This window comes from Cajanus cajan, chromosome 5, assembly GCF_000230855.2.
Source record: "Cajanus cajan strain Asha chromosome 5, NIPB_CcT2T_4, whole genome shotgun sequence".
NCBI classification, from domain to species: domain Eukaryota; kingdom Viridiplantae; phylum Streptophyta; class Magnoliopsida; order Fabales; family Fabaceae; genus Cajanus; species Cajanus cajan.
In genome coordinates, this window is record NC_138521.1 from 15295200 (window position 1) to 15315407 (window position 20208).

The 20208-nt window shown below is 38.8% G+C and overlaps 2 protein-coding genes across 7 annotated transcripts; both read right to left on the minus strand.

Annotated features, from left to right (window-relative positions):
- Window positions 1-8451: 8451 nt before the first annotated feature.
- Window positions 8452-14493, minus strand: LOC145958244 (uncharacterized). 5 transcript variants are annotated; one of them, XM_083074979.1, is made up of 5 exons: window positions 12207-14493; window positions 11872-12134; window positions 11459-11798; window positions 11307-11379; window positions 8452-11226 (listed from the first exon to the last, which is right to left on the minus strand). In XM_083074979.1, the coding sequence occupies exons 1-3, from the start codon at window positions 12228-12230 to the stop codon at window positions 11618-11620; spliced, it is 468 nt and encodes a 155-aa protein (XP_082931105.1). In that variant the 5' UTR covers window positions 12231-14493; the 3' UTR covers window positions 8452-11226; window positions 11307-11379; window positions 11459-11617. The 5 variants fall into 5 exon arrangements, with proteins under 5 accessions (XP_082931105.1, XP_082931104.1, XP_082931103.1 ...); XM_083074978.1 differs by having other exon boundaries at window positions 8452-11379; XM_083074977.1 differs by having other exon boundaries at window positions 8452-11044; window positions 11131-11798.
- Window positions 14494-15152: 659 nt separating this feature from the next.
- LOC109801300 (receptor-like cytosolic serine/threonine-protein kinase RBK1) lies at window positions 15153-20003 on the minus strand. Of its 2 annotated transcripts, XM_083074981.1 has the most exons (8): window positions 19701-20003; window positions 19159-19543; window positions 17173-17430; window positions 16872-17026; window positions 16710-16789; window positions 16483-16621; window positions 15886-16035; window positions 15153-15593 (listed from the first exon to the last, which is right to left on the minus strand). In XM_083074981.1, the coding sequence occupies exons 1-8, from the start codon at window positions 19707-19709 to the stop codon at window positions 15435-15437; spliced, it is 1335 nt and encodes a 444-aa protein (XP_082931107.1). In that variant the 5' UTR covers window positions 19710-20003; the 3' UTR covers window positions 15153-15434. The 2 variants fall into 2 exon arrangements, with proteins under 2 accessions (XP_082931107.1, XP_082931106.1); XM_083074980.1 differs by having other exon boundaries at window positions 19159-20003.
- Between the last annotated feature and the right edge of the window lie 205 nt (window positions 20004-20208).

The following is a 20208-nucleotide window of genomic DNA, read 5'->3' on the forward strand; positions in this document are numbered from 1 at the left end:
TGAAGTTAGTAAAATAAAAATAATAATTTAACTATTTTTTCCCTTTACTTTGTTTGTTTTATTTGTTTGACTTTATTATCTATATGCTTGTTTAAATTCTGCACATGTTTGAATTAACAAATTGCACACATACCATAGCACACAACAGTCCCCCTACACCCGGGGGCATGAGGGTATTAAATATAGGGAGTGGTTGACGTACGACCGGCCCAAGTTTGGCCTTGGAGCCTGCAAGCCTTGTCGGAAATCACACTCAAGGTGATAACTGGTTACTCTAGCCCGAAATACTGCGACAGACCTTAGAGTTTGCCAGGTGACGAAGACAGAGATACTGGGTCCCTATAATGGGGGCACCTTGGGGGCCTTAAGACCAAAGTGAGGATAATTAGAATCGCCTTATACAATGCACTTTTCTTAACAGGGACCACAGACCATGGATGTATACGTGACTGTTTGTGGATTGTATGAGCATATGGTTGTTGTATTTTGTCTATTCAAATCATTCATTTATTTTTTTTATAATTCCCCTAAGGTAAAGAAAAACACAAAATTAAAAAATGCATTATCATGTTAGAGAAAACCTAGTGTGAAAATAAGATTTGTGAGAAGCATACATTCCTTCTTTTAGAAAAAAGAGAGGGGCATCATGCATTTTCTACAAAATAAAAAATATAATAAATAATAAAAAAAAAGAACATGCATATCATATATCTAGGACCACAAATTGATTTGTATCAAAGACGAGAAATCAGTGTGACCTCTGTCACATCATAAAATATTATGAAGAGGAACACCGATAACTCACCTCTCGACAAGGATGAGTCATCAAGTCTTTGATAGAAACTCCCTTCATGCATTATCATTTAAATAAGCTTGATAAGAAATCATCTTGTCCCTTAAAGGTGGCTTTTCAACATTCCGTACTCACACGAGCTTGTCGCCACCGGCCCGAAACGGGCTTTCGGCATTCGCGAGGGATGGTTGGACTCGTTTATTTGTTTAAAAATGTGGATTGCTAGAATGACTTATTCTCAAACTGAGACCTCGTCAAACGAGCAATTTTATTAAAAGGCTCACCAATCCATATTAATCCCAAGCGGGACCCTCCATGGATTAGTGGTTTTCGTAAAAGGAGGGTTCGTGGAGTCGCCACCAATGTTTTACTCAAAACATTGGAAAAAGGGATAAGGCAATTGATTTAAAAATCAACTTTGGCCACTACAACCAGAGTTGGGTAAGGGAGTCGGTTACGCGTGGGGAAGGTGTTAGCACCCCACAGCGCCCCTTTCGGGTTCCCTATGACAGATTATTTTCTAAAATAACAGCGTAAAATTACTAAATTACCCCTATTTATTCTAAACAATTATGAATTGACTATCTACATGATGACAGTTTAAATATGCACACAGAAAGCAGTAAAAGGAAGGATTTAAGAAGAAACCTCTTGAAGCGTGCTTTTATATTGAGTAAAACTGGGAAGCTTTTTGGCGTTCCCTCGCTCTACAAGCTCGCTCGCTCCTTCCTAAAAACTTTTGACTATGGAAATCCGGAGGATTTCCCTCCGACTAGGTTCGAATCTCCAAGCTAAGTGCTCGGAATTCCAGAACTTCGTCGGATCGACTCCCAGAGAGATTTCTAGGGCAGAACACTGCTCAAAAACCCCAGAATACTCAAGGAGGGAGTCAAAACTCAGTGAAAAAGTGTGGGTGGACGTCCAAATGACGTCATATTTATAGGGAATAGGCGCAATACGGCCTACAGGGCCAATACGGCCGTATTGAAATTTTTGAACTTCAATACGGTCGTATTGGAGTTCAATACGGTCGTATTGAAAGTCAGAAATTTCAATACGCCCGTATTGAGTTCGCAGCGGTCGTATCGAAGTGTCAATACGGTCGTACTGACTTCAGTACGGCCGTATTGAAGCTTCAATACGGCCGTATTAAGTTCAGTACGGCCGTATTGGGCTTTTTCCCTCCACTTCCTTATTTTTAGCTATTCTAAGACCTCTAGACCTACAGAGAACTCTCCTAGGGCTTTCCAGGAGTCCTTCTGGCTGATTATCCTTCAGTCTTCGAGAGTCTTCAAGCTTTATTTCCGACCCGGACAATTTTAGGGGTCTACAGCTGCCCCCCCTTTACTTAGTCGGACGGCCTTTTGGTGTATCGGCTGACAAGTAAAGGAGTTGACCCAATTGTCCGGGTATTGTGCCGACCTTCTGACTTGTAGCGTCTTCCGGTGGAAAAATGTTGAGTAGCCTCTCCAGGTGGGTGCATACCTCGGCGCTTTTGACATCCTCGGTAGCTGAGTTTACCTTCTCCAAGGTCAACTTCACTCGACGCTCGAGCTGGAAGTTGGACATCAACGCGCCTCTGATGACGCTGATGGTTGAGTACCGCCTCTCTAGGCTTAGCTTCACTCTTTGTTCGAGCCGGAAGCTAAGTATCCTTGTGACGACGGTGAGCAGTGTGAGTTTTGCCTCTCCAGGCCTTGCTTTGCTTGTTGCCCAAGCTGGAAGCTGTAAGTACCGTCTCTCCAGGCTTAGCTTCACTCTTTGTCCGAGCCGGAAGCTAAGTACCCTTGTGACAACGGTAAGCAGTGTGAGTTTCGCCTCTCCAGGCCTTGCTTTGCTTGTTGCCCAAGCTGGAAGCTGTAAGTACCGTCTCTCCAGGCTTAGCTTCACTCTTTGTTTGAGCCGGAAGCTAAGTACCTTTGTGACAACGGTAAGCGGTGAGTACCCCTTTTCCAGAGATAGCTTCGCTCATTGCCCGAGCCGGAAGCTGCATACCTCCGTGTCTGTGACGACGGGGTAGCGTGAACATCTCCTTTCCAGGGATTCGTGATGATTTTGTCTCCACAGTCCACGATGCTGCTTCGACGGTTGTTTTTTGATTTTGTGCCACTAAGGGCTGGATAACGCAGGGATCCGTCTAGGGGATGTGCAGTTACTCATAGGTTCTTGTGTCCCAACTTTCCATTGCGTAGTTGGTTCCCACTGGGGAATTTCTGATTCCTTTGGGTGCAGACACAAAGATGCTCTTTCTGATGTGAGCGGTGCCTTATGATTGGCTGACGTCCTTTCGACGTTGGTGGAGTATCCCGGTTATCCTTGTTCGGGTATCTCTTTTGGTTTTCTGATTTTGCTGCCTCCGTGTAGGCTGTTATCCACTGGGGATTCTGGATGTTGATTTTGTCTCCACAGTCCACGATGCTGCTTCGACGATTGTTTTTGATTTTTGTGCCACTGAGGGCTGGATAACGCAGGGATCCGTCTAGGGGATGTGCAGTCATTCACAGGTTCCTGTGCCCCAACTTGCATTGCATTGTTGGTACCCTTGGGGAATTTCTGACTCCTTGGGGTATAGACACAGATGCTCTTTCTCTCTGAGTTGAGCAATGCCTTATGTTTGGCTGACGTCCTGTCGACGTTGGTGGAGTATCCCGGTTATCCTTATTCGGGTGACTCTTTTTGACTTTTCTGGTTTTGTAGCCTCTGTGTAGGCTGTTATCCGCTAGGGATGTTGACATGTTGATTTTTTGACTGGCCTCTTCTGTTAGGCAGATAGTCTTGATGTTCGATGTTTTGGCGGGATGCCAAATTCCGTTTGGGGAATCTTATTAATCTTTTTTATTTTCTTCCCCTTTTGTGGGGATGCCTCTTGGATAGGCGATCATCCACTGGGGATTGATGTTGATTGGCCTCTTTTGTTAGGCAGATCATCTTGACGTTCATTTGTTAGGCTGAGAGCCAAATTCCACTTGGGGAATAGTTTATTGGTCTTCCTTTTGAAGAGATGCCTCTTTAGTAGGCGATTGGGGATTTGAAGTTTTTATTCATCCCAGAGTATTATTTAGAAAGCCTCTTCAGGCTTAGCTTCACTCATCGCTTTTAAGTTGGAAAGCTATCCTCCATTGGGGAAGTTTAAAGTCCTTAGACATTTTTCTTGGATGATCAGGCCTCCTTTGGGGATTTCGCTGATCGCATTCTGATAGCTTTCACTGGGGAATTTGGCCCGTGAGTGTAAGCTTGAGGTATCTCTAGGGAATCGAGCCTTTCTAGGCTCAACTATTCTGAAGGAAGAGTATTGTTTCTGCGAGCCTCTCCAGGCTCAATTATTCTGAGGGAGTATTCTTTCTGCGAGCCTCTCCAGGCTCAATTATTCTGAAGGAGTATTATTTCTGCGAGCCTCTCCAGGCTCAATTATTCTGAAGGGAGTATTCTTTCTGCGAGCCTCTCCAGGCTCAATTATTCTGCGGGAGTATTATTTAGGCAAGCCTCTCCAGGCTCAATTATTTTGCGGGAGTATTATTTAGGCAAGCCTCTCCAGACTCAATTATTTTGAGAGAGTATTATTTCGGCAAGCCTCTCCAGGCTCAGTTATTCTGTATGATTTGTTGGATTTTCTGTATTTTGCCCTTTTTTCGATTTTGGCTTTTTCTGTGTTTTTGCCTTTTTTGTTGATTTTGGCTTTTTCTGTGTTTTTGCCTTTTTTGTTGAGTTCGGCTTTTTCTGTATTTTTGTTGATTTCTGTATTTTTGCCTTTTTTGTTGGTTTTGGCTTTTTCTGTATAGAAATGTCTCAGTTATTCTGAGAGAGTATTATTTCGGCGAGCCTCTCCAGGCTCAATTATTCTGAGAGTATTCTTTCGGCAAGCCTCTCCAGGCTCAGTTATTCTGAGAGTATTCTTTCGGCAAGCCTCTCCAGGCTCAGTTATTTTGAGAGTATTCTTTCGGCAAGCCTCTCCAGGCTCAGTTATTTTGTATGACGCTGTTGATTTTCTGAATCTTTGCATTTTGTTTGCTGCTGTCATACACAAGCAATTTTTCCTATTTTTTCTAATTTATGTAGTTGCCTCATGACGAGGTCTTTGAAAATTTCTTTATGGCCAATACGGCTGCATCCATTTCAGTACGCCCATGTTTGAGTTAAAAATTTGTTCATAACCCCAAATTTTGGTACGGGTGTACTGAACATGGTACGGGCGCATTGTTTTTTCTGAAGTTTATATATTTTATTTTTTTTGTTTTTTTCAATAAACAGAGAATAAGTGATCTTCCAGTACACCTATCATCTGTATGCATGTATGCAGTATGATGCACCTAATTCTATTTGATTCTTTTTTCAAAAGAATTAACCGATGCGTTTTTGTGTTTGGATTTTGCCATTCCTCCAGACGGACTGTGCGCTGCCGATTTCTGTTACCGAGGAATGATGCGTATTTGATTTTGGTGTCATCAACCAAATGATTCTTCCCTTTCTTTAGAAGATGTGTCAACCCTCCTATTGATCACTATATCTCCATGTTTCCACTAGATTATTCAAAAATCGTTGGGACAAGAGAGAAAAGAAAGGAAAGGTATATATTTTTCGAAAGTTTGTGTTTTAGAGGGGTTTATTTTATTTTTGAAAAATGGTTTTTGTAAGAATGGCTGGCCATGGTAGGCTTATGTGTTTAGGTTTGTTTGTTTAAACACTTATGAGGTTAAGCACATCTTTGTTATTAATGATTGTGCTTTGACAACTTGGATAGATTTTCTTGAGCCCCTTGTTGAATTCAATTGATGGTACCATCATGGATTTATTTTGTTTTTTCTTTTTTTGACGGCCCTAACTTTTGCCTAAAACACCCTTTTGTGATGTCTTAGCGGGCTTTTGTATTCATTTTGTAACCCTAACTTTTGCCTAGGTCACCCTTTTCGTGGGATTCCTAGCGGGTTTTTGTCTTCATTTTGTAACCCTAACTTTTGCCTAGGTCACCCTTTTGTGGGATTCCTAGCGGGTCCTTTGCTCTTATTTTTGCGCAGTCCCCTTTTTGGGTTTCCTGCCGAGCTTATTATCTTTAGGATTTCTTTTATCCATGATGGCACTTATTGATGCCAAGAAAAGGTGCTCCAAGTTGACACACACACTTCCACATAAAAATGATGTGGGTTTATTATTATTAAGATGATTTTAACCTCATTCATGTTTATTCAAACAGGGTTAAAATAATGTGGTCTAGAATTTTATTGCAAGCGAGAAAAGAAGCAATTAATGAAGAATGATTTTATTATAATCATAATGGAAACATGTGCCCTATCGAGGCTCGGGGGTCGGGCTGTCCCCGAGGAGTGATCTCTAATAGTCACTGAGTCTATACATCCCTATCGGAAGGAGAAAAACATTTTGACGACGACGACCGGCCTTGACGCTTGTGAACCGGCCTTCCTAAAGATCTGGCTTAAAGAACGTCGAGAAGGATCTTGATTCCTCTTCGTTCTTTGATCTTTGTTAGGATTGTATCCTAACCCTTGTTTCCCCGGATTATCCTTGATAATGGGTAGCTCCGGGATTCCTTGGGAGTCCTTGCCTAATCCTTGTCCTGGCAAGTATCCGTTCTTGGTGAGCATATGAGCTACCTTCTTCATTTCTCGGGGAAACGTTTCAACATTGGCAATTTCCAATGCTTGGAAGGCGGTTTCTAAAGCTTCCTCTGCTGCATCCACATATGGTATATTGGATGGCTTGCTGATGAGTATGTCATCTTCAGCTTGTACAGTCACCAGTTTGTCACCCACTATGAACTTGACTTTCTGGTGGAGCGTAGAAGGAATAGCTTTTGCATCATGAATCCAAGGTCGGCCAAGGAGACAGCTGTATGTTGGAGTAATGTCCATCACTTGAAATTCGACGTTGAAGATAGTGGGTCCAACTTGGATTGGAAGATTGATTTCTCCCACTACTTCTCTTTTAGATCCGTCAAAAGCTCGAACGATCATGTTGCTCGGGCGCATTTGGACTCCCTTGATTGCCACTTGCTCGAGAGTTCTTTTTGGCATCACGTTCAAGGAAGATCCATTATCTACCAAGACTTTTAGCGATGTGATACTCCTTGCACTTTATAGAGATGTGCAAGGGCTTGTTGTGGTTTGATCCCTCGGTGGGGATTTCTTCATCGATGAAGGTGAGGTGATCATTAGCCGTGATATGACTAACAATCCCCTCAAACTTGTCTTGGGAGATAGTGTGCGACACGTATGCCTCGTTCAAGACTTTCAACAGAGCTTGCCGATGCGGTTCGGAGCATAGGATCAACGACAACAGAGTAATCTTTGCTGGCATCTTATGAAGTTGATCCATGATGGAATACTCGCTCTGTCGGATTCCTTATTTTCCTCGGATTCCTTATTTTCCTCGGTTTTTTCCTCTTTTTCTTTCCCTTTATTCTTGGGAGTTTTGTCATGAAGATCTTCGGGAGTGTAGATCCTGCCACTCCTAGTCATGCCCCCAAGTCCAGCGATGTTGGAGATATCGCTGTCGACAGAAGAGTGGATGTCGTATATCCACGGCACAGCCTTATTTGATTTGTAAGGGAAAGGCCTTGGGACTGTGATCCTTAATGGTGTCGGACCTTCCCCTTTATTCGTCTTGATTACCAACAACGGAGTTGATGTGCGCTCGATTGGCACGGTTGTTGGCTTACACGAACGGCGTGCGATCCATTCTTTGAACATACGCATCGACTAATCCTTTCTTTTTATTAATGTTTATTAATGGATTACTAGGAGAGATGTATGAATGACTCCTAGATCCCTCCATGATCTATATGCATGATATGAGATGATGGCGATGAATATGCATGCATTGTGTTTATTGAACTAAGCATTATCATGTTTTCGGGATGTCCCTAAGATGATGCATGATATTGCTTGGTTTGGATAAATAACCCTTTTTTCTTTTTTTTGGGTATTTTTATTTATTATATTTTTGTATTTTTGGGTGAAAAGGGAAACTACCTATATGAATGTGATGAAGGTAGATGTTAACACCATGCAATGGAAGATCCTTATTCCTATTTATTTTTATTTTAAAAGAATAGGAATGTTGTATGTTTAAAGAAATGCAATGTATGCTCATACAATGTCACATAACGAATGCACAAACAATTCACTCATCCACGAACAGTCACGAGCGAATCACGAGGTAGGGGTCTCCTGCAGAAAAGTGCATATTCAAGGAGGATCTAACTGTTCTCACTTGGTCAAAGGCCCCCAAGGTGCCCCCATTATAGGGACCCAATTCCTCTCGTCGTAGGTCGATGGAAAGCTCCAACGCACCGTCGGACTCAAGTTCATGGTTATCACCTTGAGTGATGTTTTCCGACAACGGTCTCATAGGCTCCTATAAACCCATCAACCGGCCGTACTAACATCCACTCCCTATGGATTACCACTCATGCCCCCGGGTATAGAGGGAACTGTTGTGTGCAAAGGTTTGTGTGCAATTTTTATTTCAAACAATTGCGGAAATTTAAACAAACAACAGTTATTTAAAGCCAAATATATAAAGCATGTTATCATACAAGCAAGGGGTAATAAAGTAATTTTAACTATTATTTGTTAAAAATAATCTGTCACTAAATGGGACTGACTCTCGAGGCTTCCCCAGTGGAGTCGCCATCTGTCGCCACCGGCCCGAAACGGGCTTTCGGCATTCGCGAGGGATGGTTGGACTCGTTTATTTGTTTAAAAATGTGGATTGCTAGAATGACTTATTCTCAAACTGAGACCTCGTCAAACGAGCAATTTTATTAAAAGGCTCACCAATCCATATTAATCCCAAGCGGGACCCTCCATGGATTAGTGGTTTTCGTAAAAGGAGGGTTCGTGGAGTCGCCACCAATGTTTTACTCAAAACATTGGAAAAAGGGATAAGGCAATTGATTTAAAAATCAACTTTGGCCACTACAACCAGAGTTGGGTAAGGGAGTCGGTTACGCGTGGGGAAGGTGTTAGCACCCCACAGCGCCCCTTTCGGGTTCCCTATGACAGATTATTTTCTAAAATAACAGCGTAAAATTACTAAATTACCCCTATTTATTCTAAACAATTATGAATTGACTATCTACATGATGACAGTTTAAATATGCACACAGAAAGCAGTAAAAGGAAGGATTTAAGAAGAAACCTCTTGAAGCGTGCTTTTATATTGAGTAAAACTGGGAAGCTTTTTGGCGTTCCCTCGCTCTACAAGCTCGCTCGCTCCTTCCTAAAAACTTTTGACTATGGAAATCCGGAGGATTTCCCTCCGACTAGGTTCGAATCTCCAAGCTAAGTGCTCGGAATTCCAGAACTTCGTCGGATCGACTCCCAGAGAGATTTCTAGGGCAGAACACTGCTCAAAAACCCCAGAATACTCAAGGAGGGAGTCAAAACTCAGTGAAAAAGTGTGGGTGGACGTCCAAATGACGTCATATTTATAGGGAATAGGCGCAATACGGCCTACAGGGCCAATACGGCCGTATTGAAATTTTTGAACTTCAATACGGTCGTATTGGAGTTCAATACGGTCGTATTGAAAGTCAGAAATTTCAATACGCCCGTATTGAGTTCGCAGCGGTCGTATCGAAGTGTCAATACGGTCGTACTGACTTCAGTACGGCCGTATTGAAGCTTCAATACGGCCGTATTAAGTTCAGTACGGCCGTATTGGGCTTTTTCCCTCCACTTCCTTATTTTTAGCTATTCTAAGACCTCTAGACCTACAGAGAACTCTCCTAGGGCTTTCCAGGAGTCCTTCTGGCTGATTATCCTTCAGTCTTCGAGAGTCTTCAAGCTTTATTTCCGACCCGGACAATTTTAGGGGTCTACAGAGCTCAAAAGATAAAAGCTATGGTAGACCTAGAGGAAAGAAATCGTGTCCTCAATGAGGAGCTCGGACAGTTCAAGGAACAAATGGCTAGAATGCTTGAGGTCATGAACAAATTGCAGCACGACAATAGTACTAGCAATGTTGGTGACGCTTCAAAAGATCATCTGAACGCCTTGGAAGAAAGACTGAGAGTTGTGGAAGGCCATAGTTTTGACATTCAAGAGGCTGCGGATATGTGCCTAGTGCAGGACATCCAATTCCCCGCCAAATTCAAAATCCCTGACTTCCAGAAGTACACCGGGGCTAGTTGTCCAAAAGGACATCTGACAATGTACTGTAGGAAGATGGCAGCCTACATGGGCAATGAAAAGCTCTTGATATACTGTTTTCAGGAAAGCCTTTCAGATGTTGCTCTTAACTAGTACATGCAGCTGGATGGAGGGAAGATCCAGACATGGAAACAGCTAGCCGATGCTTTTCTCCGTCGATACAAGTATAACATTGACCTAATTCCTGATAGGTCTGATTTACAAAGCTTAAGCAAGAGGGGCGATGAGTTATTCAGCTTAATATTTTTCTTAGTTTCACTAGCAGTAGTGCGATTCCACTAAGTGTAGAGACCATGGCGGGTCGTTACATAAAGACTCAGGAGATGTGACGAAATTATCAACATACCACAAGTTAAATGACTTGGTGATTTAGATGATGAAAAAGATGATAATGAAAATTTTTCTTTAATTATTTTTACCATTTTTTAAATCATAAATTTCGTTAGGAACAAATATCACCACTAGTACACAAAGGGTGTTTTACGTCGTGTATTTTGACCCTTTTACGTCGGAAAAGGGTCCGACGTTAATACGGGAGTCGTAAATTTACGTCGCCACTGGAAGACGACGTAAATTTACGTCGGGAAATTTTTGCAGACCGACGTAAAAAGGGTCAAAATCGTGCCACAAATTTACGTCGGACGTGGCCTTGTCCGACGTAAATTTACGTCGGTCATTGCAAGGCCCGACGTAAATTTACGTCGGACAACGCCATGTCCGACGTAAATTGTGGCAGTTTTTTTTTTAAAAACGTTTGTAAATTGATATACCCAACACCTGCATATAAATATAATCCAGAATACCAAATCTAAACCAGGCAGTCCAGAATAGAAATTCAAATTGTATTTCAAAATTGAATGACAAAAAGAAAATAATATATAAATCTTAAAAAACATAAATTATGACAATGTAAATCCTATTATCCTAAAAAAGCTATAAAACATGTTTGTCAATGCTATCTAAATAACTAACTATCAAACTATAAACATAATATCTAACTAACTAAACTTAGAAAAAAAGTTGCCCATTGTTCTCTTATCTTGAGCATCTCATCTTCGGGCAATGGAGATGGATCTTGAAAGACCTGAAAGGGTAATTTAAGTGTCATTAATATGCAATGTTAATTATTCTAAAGGTAAATATAGTTAAATAAATTTTGATATGAATTACCTGCGCCCAAGAATCAATAATACCCGCAGAAACTATGGCTTTCATCCAATACATGATGTAATAGCCACATTCAAACGAGTCTTGTTGCTTATTACACTAAAATGAGAAACAAATAACTATTAATTCCAAAGTCAATAAATTTAAATATTATTGACTGTATGAATTAATTTGCTAACCTTAGGGTATATGAAATGCAATGACTTTGATGATCTGGCTCTTCCACTTAATATATTAGCTCCAGACACGATTCTAATTAATTGAAATAAAAATAAATGTTAGCCAATATATATAATTACAGTGTTAAAACATAATGAAAAAATTTAGTTACCCATGTAATTGGCTTTTAATTTCCTGGCTTGGTTTTCGATGAAGTGAACAAAACCACACCACGGTATATTCCTTAGGAATGATTACCATTAACTGCCAATGAGACCTACATTGTATGACAAACAAATCAGTTAAAAAATTACCATGATTAAAAAATCAATTAAAAAACTAACCCGTCAATGTATGGAGCCATGTATATATGTCTTCTTGAGTCACTCATCCATGTTTGCATATATTGTTGGATCTGGACCTGAGTGTTTCCTGATTTTTGGATGGATTGAGGCTCAATAAATCCATATACTTCTGCTTGTGCTTGCTCCACACTCAATTTGTCCATGTACCTAACACAAATAATTATTATAAGTTAAATGTAATTATTGTAAATTTAGACTCATAAAAGAAAATATGACTTACATGGCCCACAACTGTATGATAGATATATTTAACATGGAGGTTCCCCCAACAATCTCTAATGCATCAGGCAGAGATATGTATAGTGGAACATCAGAGCTATCAACTCCAAAAACTCTAATGTCCCACTGCAATTGAATTGGTTGCTTCTTTAATCGTGGTAATTTGATTAGAAGCTTAGATATGGGATCATCCTCAGCTTCTGCGATATTAGCATCATGAACATGAGGTTCTCTCATGACCTCCTTACCACGATCGATAAAATCCTAAAGAAATAATGAAAATTAGTTAAACAATAATAGAATTATAAGAATCTAAAAGAGCAATAATATAATTACCTTTGCCCGTGCTGAAAGCGGCATGACCAAACATTTTGGCCAAGCTAAGAATGTGCCGGTTGCCTGCCCCACTAGTTGAACCTCTGTATTGGGCAAAGGCACTGGAGCAGCAGCATCTTGAACTTGGTCAACCACAACCCGTGTCCAGTCTGGCTGTAGAGGGACACCATGGATGGTTGAGCCACCCTCAAATACTCGGCCAATAGCCACTAACCGTGGGGGGTCATCCTCAACATATAACTCGCACTGGTTTGGTACATCAGTGTGAGCATGTTCCCCTGAGAAATTTGGAGCAGCACAACTCCCTTTAGTGCTGACTCGAACACCATCATGAGCAACTGCAGTTTGTTGCTGAGAACGAGCCAAAAGTTCAAACTTCTCTTCACCCGTTGATATACTTCTTCACCATTGCGCGGTGTCGAGGCAATTTCATCCTCTTGACTTCCATTGAATGCTTTCTTCAATCTACGGTATGGATGACTACGAACAAGAAACTTACGATGCCTAGTGTACGCAGTCTTTTGCCCATGTTTCAATTGGGTATAACTTGTGTTTTCTTCACATATAGGACATGCATAATGACCCTTCACACTATACCCACTCAGGTTACCATATGCTGGAAAATCATTTATTGTGCAAAATAACATTGCACGCATGGTAAATTTTTCTTCACGATATGCATCAAACACCTCCACTCCTGTGTCCCATAACATTTTCAAGTCATCAATCAATGGACTAAGATACACATCTATGTCATTTCCTGGTTGTCGGGGACCTGATATCATCATAGACAACATAATATATTTTCTCTTCATGCATAGCCAAGGAGGCAAATTATAAATGACCAACAAAACTGGCCATGAACTGTGTTTACTACTTAAGTTCCCATAAGGATTCATGCCATCTGTAGCTAAACCAATTCTCAAGTTTCTTGACTCTGCACCAAATTCTGTGAAACTTTTATCAGTCCAACCATTTCTTGCTTTTAAACTAAACAATTTTAAAGTTGCTGATAATCTTGTAAACATACTGCATCCTGGGTATAATGGTTGCTCAAAATCAGACTTTAAGGTATCATACACATGTGCTTTTTCAAAATTTTCTTCACCAACATCACGTATCATCTCTTCTAAGTTATCGTTCATCCCTTCAAAATTTTCAGTTGTTGACATTGTTGGAATGTCTAATATTTCTCCGTGCCATGTCCATACTGTATAACTCTTCACAATACCATATATAAACAGGTGATCACGTATTTCTCCAACTTCTTGACGTATCTGATTCAAACATCGAACACATGGACAATAATATGCCCCTTTGATGGGTTTCCCATTTTCTCTTGCAAATTGTAAGAACTCTTCAACTCCATTTCTGTACTCTTGACTAATGCGACTTGCATTCATCCAACTTCGATTCATTATCTATATATTAACACAAATTAACTATTGACTCAGTTATTCATAATTTTTTTAACCTAAACTACAACCCTAAAAAAGTCTCTTCTTTAATGCATCTGGAACGGCCGTACTGAAACTAGAACGGGACGTTCCAGATCAACAAATTACAACTAAAAAAATTCCAGCAGAACGGGCCGTTCTCCATGCGGTACGACCCGTACTGCTTGCAGAACGACCCGTTCTGCAAGGAGAACGGCCCGTTCTGCAAGGAGAACGGCCCGTTCTGCAAGGAGAACGGCCCGTTCTGCAAGGAGAACGGCCCGTTCTGCAAGGAGAACGGCCCGTTCTCCTTGCAGAACGGCCCGTTCCAGAGGAACAAATAGCAAAAAAAAAACAAATAAATTACGGGGACAACAAACTAACCTCAAACGACCAACGTGCTGACACTTACAAACTTGGATACGTTGAATGTAGCCGTAAACGCAGAGGGAGACTCAAGTAATTCAGAGGATTTCGTATAAACTGTGAGCGCGGGAATGAAAATGGGACCTTGGGGGCAATATAGGAGAACTATTACGTCGGATAAGGCGTCGCCGACGTAAATTTACGTCGCCCTTGTTGAACTCCGACGTAAATTTACGTCGGATTTGGGTGGGACCGACGTAAATTTACGTCGGACTACAGGGAACCGACGTAAATTTACGTCGGAATAGTGGTACCCGACGTAAATTAACGTCGGATTGGAGGTACCCGACGTAAATTACCTAATTTACGTCGGTCTAAGAGAGGTCCGACGTAAATTAGTCTCCACTTATTTACGAAACTGCCACCGCATTTTTACAACGTCGGTGTTTGTGGTTTGCGACGTAAATTGGGTGACGTAAATACCCTTTTTTGCACTAGTGCACCTAATTAAAACAAGAAAAAAATTACAGATTAGATAGACTATACTTGAAATTAAATTTTATTAAATATTAATTATCATATTAATTACATTTTTTACACGTTTTTTTTACACCATATCATTTACATATTACGTCATATACTTATTGTGTCATATACATACTGATGAGCTATGTTTAGCATTATAATTTTAACGAATTAATTGTATTTAGTTTAATTTCTTTTTTTTAAAAAAAATAAATTTAACTTAACGAGCAATTCAATTTATTTTATAATTTTTTTCTCATGCAAGTACTTTTTGAAAATTAATGTAAGTACTTATATAAAAGTATTCTAGAGCAAGGTAACTAGTACTTTATATAATATATGTGTTTAGTTGTCTTGGATTAAGATTTTAAATTGCTGAACTTCTTGGATAAATTTCATTATAAGTATTTATATATATATATATATATATATATATAAGGGTTTTTTAAAATAAAATTCTTTCTATATTATTTTTTTAAGAATTTTTTTTCTGCAATAGTTTATTCAAACACTTGGTTGTTTGAAAACAAACGCATTTGATAGTCAGTTGGATGATTTTGGTATGAAATTGTTTGAGTGGCACTAGTCACTACAGAATCCAAAAGGTGCAGACGCTCTCTGGTGCAAGATTTATACAATAGATTGTTTGTTGAAAAACAATTAGTTGTTTAAAGGCCTTAAGTCCTTATTGTTTGTCAAGCATAGTTGCTTCATATATGCCTAATGATTCTCGGTACAAGTTCATGTCAATTTACAACCCTAAAATATCTTGCCAAGCTTGAAGAAGGAAAGGAGCTTGTGACTTTGTCAGCTTCACTCACGCACACACACTAACACCGCTACTATTACTCCATAATTTTCGATAGATAAAGGAAGAAAAACACGAAGCTCCCATAATGCATCACTCCATGATTAACTGCTTGTGGCGATTGATGTCGTTCAAATAATTAGAGCAAGTGTAATCTTCCAGGTCACATGCATCTAACAAAAGTGATCTTGGAGCATTTGAGTTTTGATTGAGTTCAATAGACACCTCTTCGCCTTTCAGTAGCTGTAAAACCTGTTGTTTCCAAGTAGGCAAGTCGTTAAGTTAAAATTGAAAAAATTTAAGTACAGTGCGCAGTTGGTACTGTTCTCATATTAGAATTGAAGTTTTAACTTGCATAAATATATATTAATAAAATTTGTATTAAATGTGAGTTTATACTATCGAAATAGAACTCAATCGTATCTAAAGAATTTTACGTAAGTTTGTAAAAAAGAAATGAGGCAAGTCATTTTCTGACTTGCGATAGTGACACAAAATGGCAACACAGACTAGGCTGAAAGAAGAAGGACTCTCATTTGTTTACCTGATTCATGTACGGCCTCTTAGAGGGCATGTGGTGGATACACATGGAAGCCGTTGCCATGGCACACTTCATTTCTGTGGGATCATAATTCTCTTCCAATCTGGGGTCTGCCATTTCTTTGATCAATTTTGCATCCAGCAGTGGTTTGGCCTGACCAAAGCACAACATGTTAAATCAGACTCCGTCTTTCCCAAATTATTAGTATGCAACCTTAATGGAGTTTTGTAAGCTATGAAATATGAACATCTTGATGTCCAACAATCTAATTGTGTTCAACCTAATGACTCTCATTGGTTAGTGTTCTCACAGAAGTTCATCACACTTATCTAGAAAGGCAATTAATTCACTTCTACATGTTATAAATTCTACATAAGCAATATTCAAAGCTACTAGGAATCTATCTTGAGATACTAGTTTATAAGAGTTTTTGATAGTTTTTCTATAGAAAATAAGAGTTTTATTTCAGTATAGAAGTTCTCAGAAACCTTTCTAAGTTAATATCTAAACAGATTTAAAGGATATCTAGTTTATTGACTGCACAAGATTAGAGACAAGGTGTGGGAACTGATGATTTTTATAGAGCTTATGAAGACTTACCCAGATGACAAGACTTTCCCTACTATTTGAATCAACTGCACGACGACCAGTTATGAGCTCGAGTAACAAAACCCCAAATGCAAAAACATCAGTCTTCTCATCCACAATTCCATGCATAAAGTACTCCGGAGCTAAATACCTGCAGCCACAAATCAAGCACTTTTTCAGAAAATGGAAATTGCTGTGAGAAGAAAATATGTAAAAAGCCACGATGCTGCAATGCCAACCCGAATGTGCCTTCTATTGGGTACACAACATGGTGAGCCCACTTATCTGGGAGCCACTTTGCCAATCCAAAATCTGAAATCTGCATTTATCACAAAAGGAGTTTTTTAATTATCAACAAAAATCAAGTTCACAATTTTATAATGTAGGGTGCCACAAAATACCTCAGCTTCATCATTGTTGTTGAGTAGTATGTTTGAAGCTTTGATGTCCCTGTGAATGATTCTTCTCGGGCAATCGTGGTGGAGGTACTTCAATCCTTTTGCTACCCCAACAGCTACTTTAAACCTTATCTTCCACTCTAAACATTCAGAACTACCTGAAATATCGAATGTCACTTTTAATAGCCTTGTTAAGACAGCAAACCTTAACATTGTGCTTAGTAAACGGTCATTTGTGATTGTAATATAGCTACAAAATAGAAGAAGAGATGAATTGAGTAGTGAGAGAGATTCAGCACTGCACCAAAGAGCAAAGAGGCAAGGCTTCCATGTGGGGCGAATTCAAGAACAAAGAATAGGCCACGGTCAATCCCAAACCCAATCATGTGTGTTGCATTAGGGTGGTTAATGTGAGCAATGATTCCAAGCTCTGACAAAAAATCCCCAGCTCTGTCCTCAACTTCCTTGTCGTTCCTCATTATCCTCTTTACTGCTACAACTTGACCATCTGGTAAGCGTCCTTTGTAGACTTCAGCATGACCACCCTTTCCAATCATGTTCTCTACAGAAACAGAAATGTAAACATGTAAAAACAATATCAAAGGTTTTTTTTTCTTTCTTTTTTCTATTTTTTTTTCCTCCAGGTGTAAAACAAACATTTCTGCTAATAATTTTATCTTGTAATGACCCGGAAGAATTGTTCTGTTGATAGGGACAAACGACTCTCTAAAGCACACAACTAACTCAGAATTTACACTTGCCAGTGAATAATAAGTTGGCAGATAACTGCAATTAAAGTTTGATGGTCATGGATAACTATAGACCATCGACTTCGACACAGACACCTAGCATGATACAGATATAAACATAAATACTAAGACATAACTAATGTCCAAAAAAAAAATAGGACATGGGAATGTGACATACGTATATAAGCTTTGTAATTTTTATATGATACACCCTTAGAAGTTGACTCATCTCTTAAAAGTTGAAATATGAAATAACTCTATGAATATGAGTTTCACAATATGTAAAAAAAATTCCATTAGAATATTTATAAATAAGTTAACTTTTAAATGTTTTTATAATATGAATGTTATATAAGTGTTTAATTAAGAATATAAATTAACTTATCCTATTAGTTCTTGATTAAATAGTGCCAAAAATGTGTTAAAATTATGTTAAAAAGATATTCAACAAAAAAAAATAATTTTTTAATTATAATACAATATAAATATATGATGTGTGTGTCTCACAAGTATTATGTCAAAAACATGTCAAGATAATATTATATATAAATATGTAGATGTTTCATAAATAAAAAACGATCGACATTGAATAAAATCAACTTGGAAGTTGGAATTAAGTCTAATGCCGAAACTTATTTTAGTCTATTCCTCATTAATTTCTTTGATAATTCGCAATTTCATAAATGAGTAATGAATCAGAACTTAGGGAGAAAAAGTTAGAAAACACACTCGAAAATAGATTCAAGAAAAAGTCTATGATCGATATACAATTTTAATTTTAGTCTATGTTCAATTTTTAATTTAATGTAATTCATAAATTTTTGTTTTACTTATTTTTAACTTTTTGAAATGTAAAATTATTGATCAAAGTTATATAATTAATTTTAACATTTCATTATCTAATAATTCATTCAATAATTATCATACAATATATTTGATCTTAAATAGAACTTAACATTTTTAATTTTGAAAATTTTCTTCAAACAGAGACAATAATTACAAGTGTTGCCAACATATTCTATATACATTTACATATATTTTAAAATAATCAATCTTTTAATATAATTTAGTATTTTTTGATAAAATATTATTTTTTGTCAGCACTTCTTTTAATTGCCAATTACTAAAAAAGATAGGCCCATCAATATAAGATCAATGCTTTCTATAGATAATATTATTTTCATGAAATACAAGTTATATATTCATTTTAATTGTAACCTTTTTTTAAATTCAAAGCAAATATAAAATCATTTTTCCTATATAACTTTGAAACAACTAATTAATAAGATTTTTGTTAAAATAAAAATAAAGTCTTACATCATTCAAATAAGAAGATCAACATAAATTTATATACACATAATTATTTTCATTGATACAGAGATCTTGGATGATATTTAAAAATAAAATTATAAAAACTAGGTTTAAAATAGACAATATCTTACTAACATAAAGACATATGTGTGTGAGAAAACCTAGTGCAGGTAAGTTTGTTAAATAATGGGAAATAATAAAATGTGTGTTTGGTGAGGAAGGATACATACCAGGATTGAAATCTTGGGTTGCAGCAGCAAGGTCAGAGTAACTGAAGTTCCTCCAAGAAGGCTTGGTGGGAATGTCATCAATAACAATGGCGCAATCGAAATCGTCGTCGTCGTCGTCTTCATTGGCGGGTCGAATACGCGCCAACTTGTTCCTGAGGCTCCTCCGAGAGATCTCGTAGCTGGCCGCAAGCAGCGGAATGCTCGAGAATCTTCTAACGGACTTGAACCTCAGCACGTCGATCATGGCCCTCCACTGCCTCTGGCCCATTCCCGGCGACAGAGGCCCGCTGTAGGCGCAGCTCCCCGTGCTGTCCGAATCCGTCCCGGAAATGGCCACCCCAAACACGTCCCTGGGCGACGCCATCACCACCTCCTCCTCGCACCCCTTCAAGGTTCCCAACATCATCGTTAGATCCACCTTTCTGTTCTTCTTCTTCTCTTTCACTTCCTCCTTCTTCCACTTCTTCTCTGATCTCTCCATTTTTTTTATTTATAAAAAACAAACAAACAAACAAACAAACAAACCTTAATTAACCTCGTACCTCTTGCATTAGTTTAGGATCTCCTGTTCTCTAAGGACAAGCCTTTTTATGTATTATTATTATTATTATGGTGTTGAAAGAGAGGGTGGCTTAAGGAGGCATGGTATGCATGATTGGTTTTCCCCCTGGAAGGGTTTATTCCTTGTCCTGTTGGATCATTCCCGCCCGCACCGAATGAGAATGTGAAAGGGGATGTGCGAATTTTCAACTCACGAGGGTTGAAAATTCCTTTCCTCCTTTTTCATTTGGGGGAGGAGAAATGAAATTAATGGGGTACGTGCTGCTGAATTGCACAAGAGGGGATTTGGATTCAAAATTGGTATATCTTTAGTGGTGGTTATTCTTAGGACCATCTGCATGGGAAAGACCAGCTCAGGGTGATTGGAATCTTTACTATATTTATACACGTGTGTCTGATTAATTTGCTTCCTTTTTATCTTTATGTTTTTGTCACTTTTTTAAGGGCCAGACCAAGTGTGTGCAATCCATGCCTTTGGTCTCGGACGCT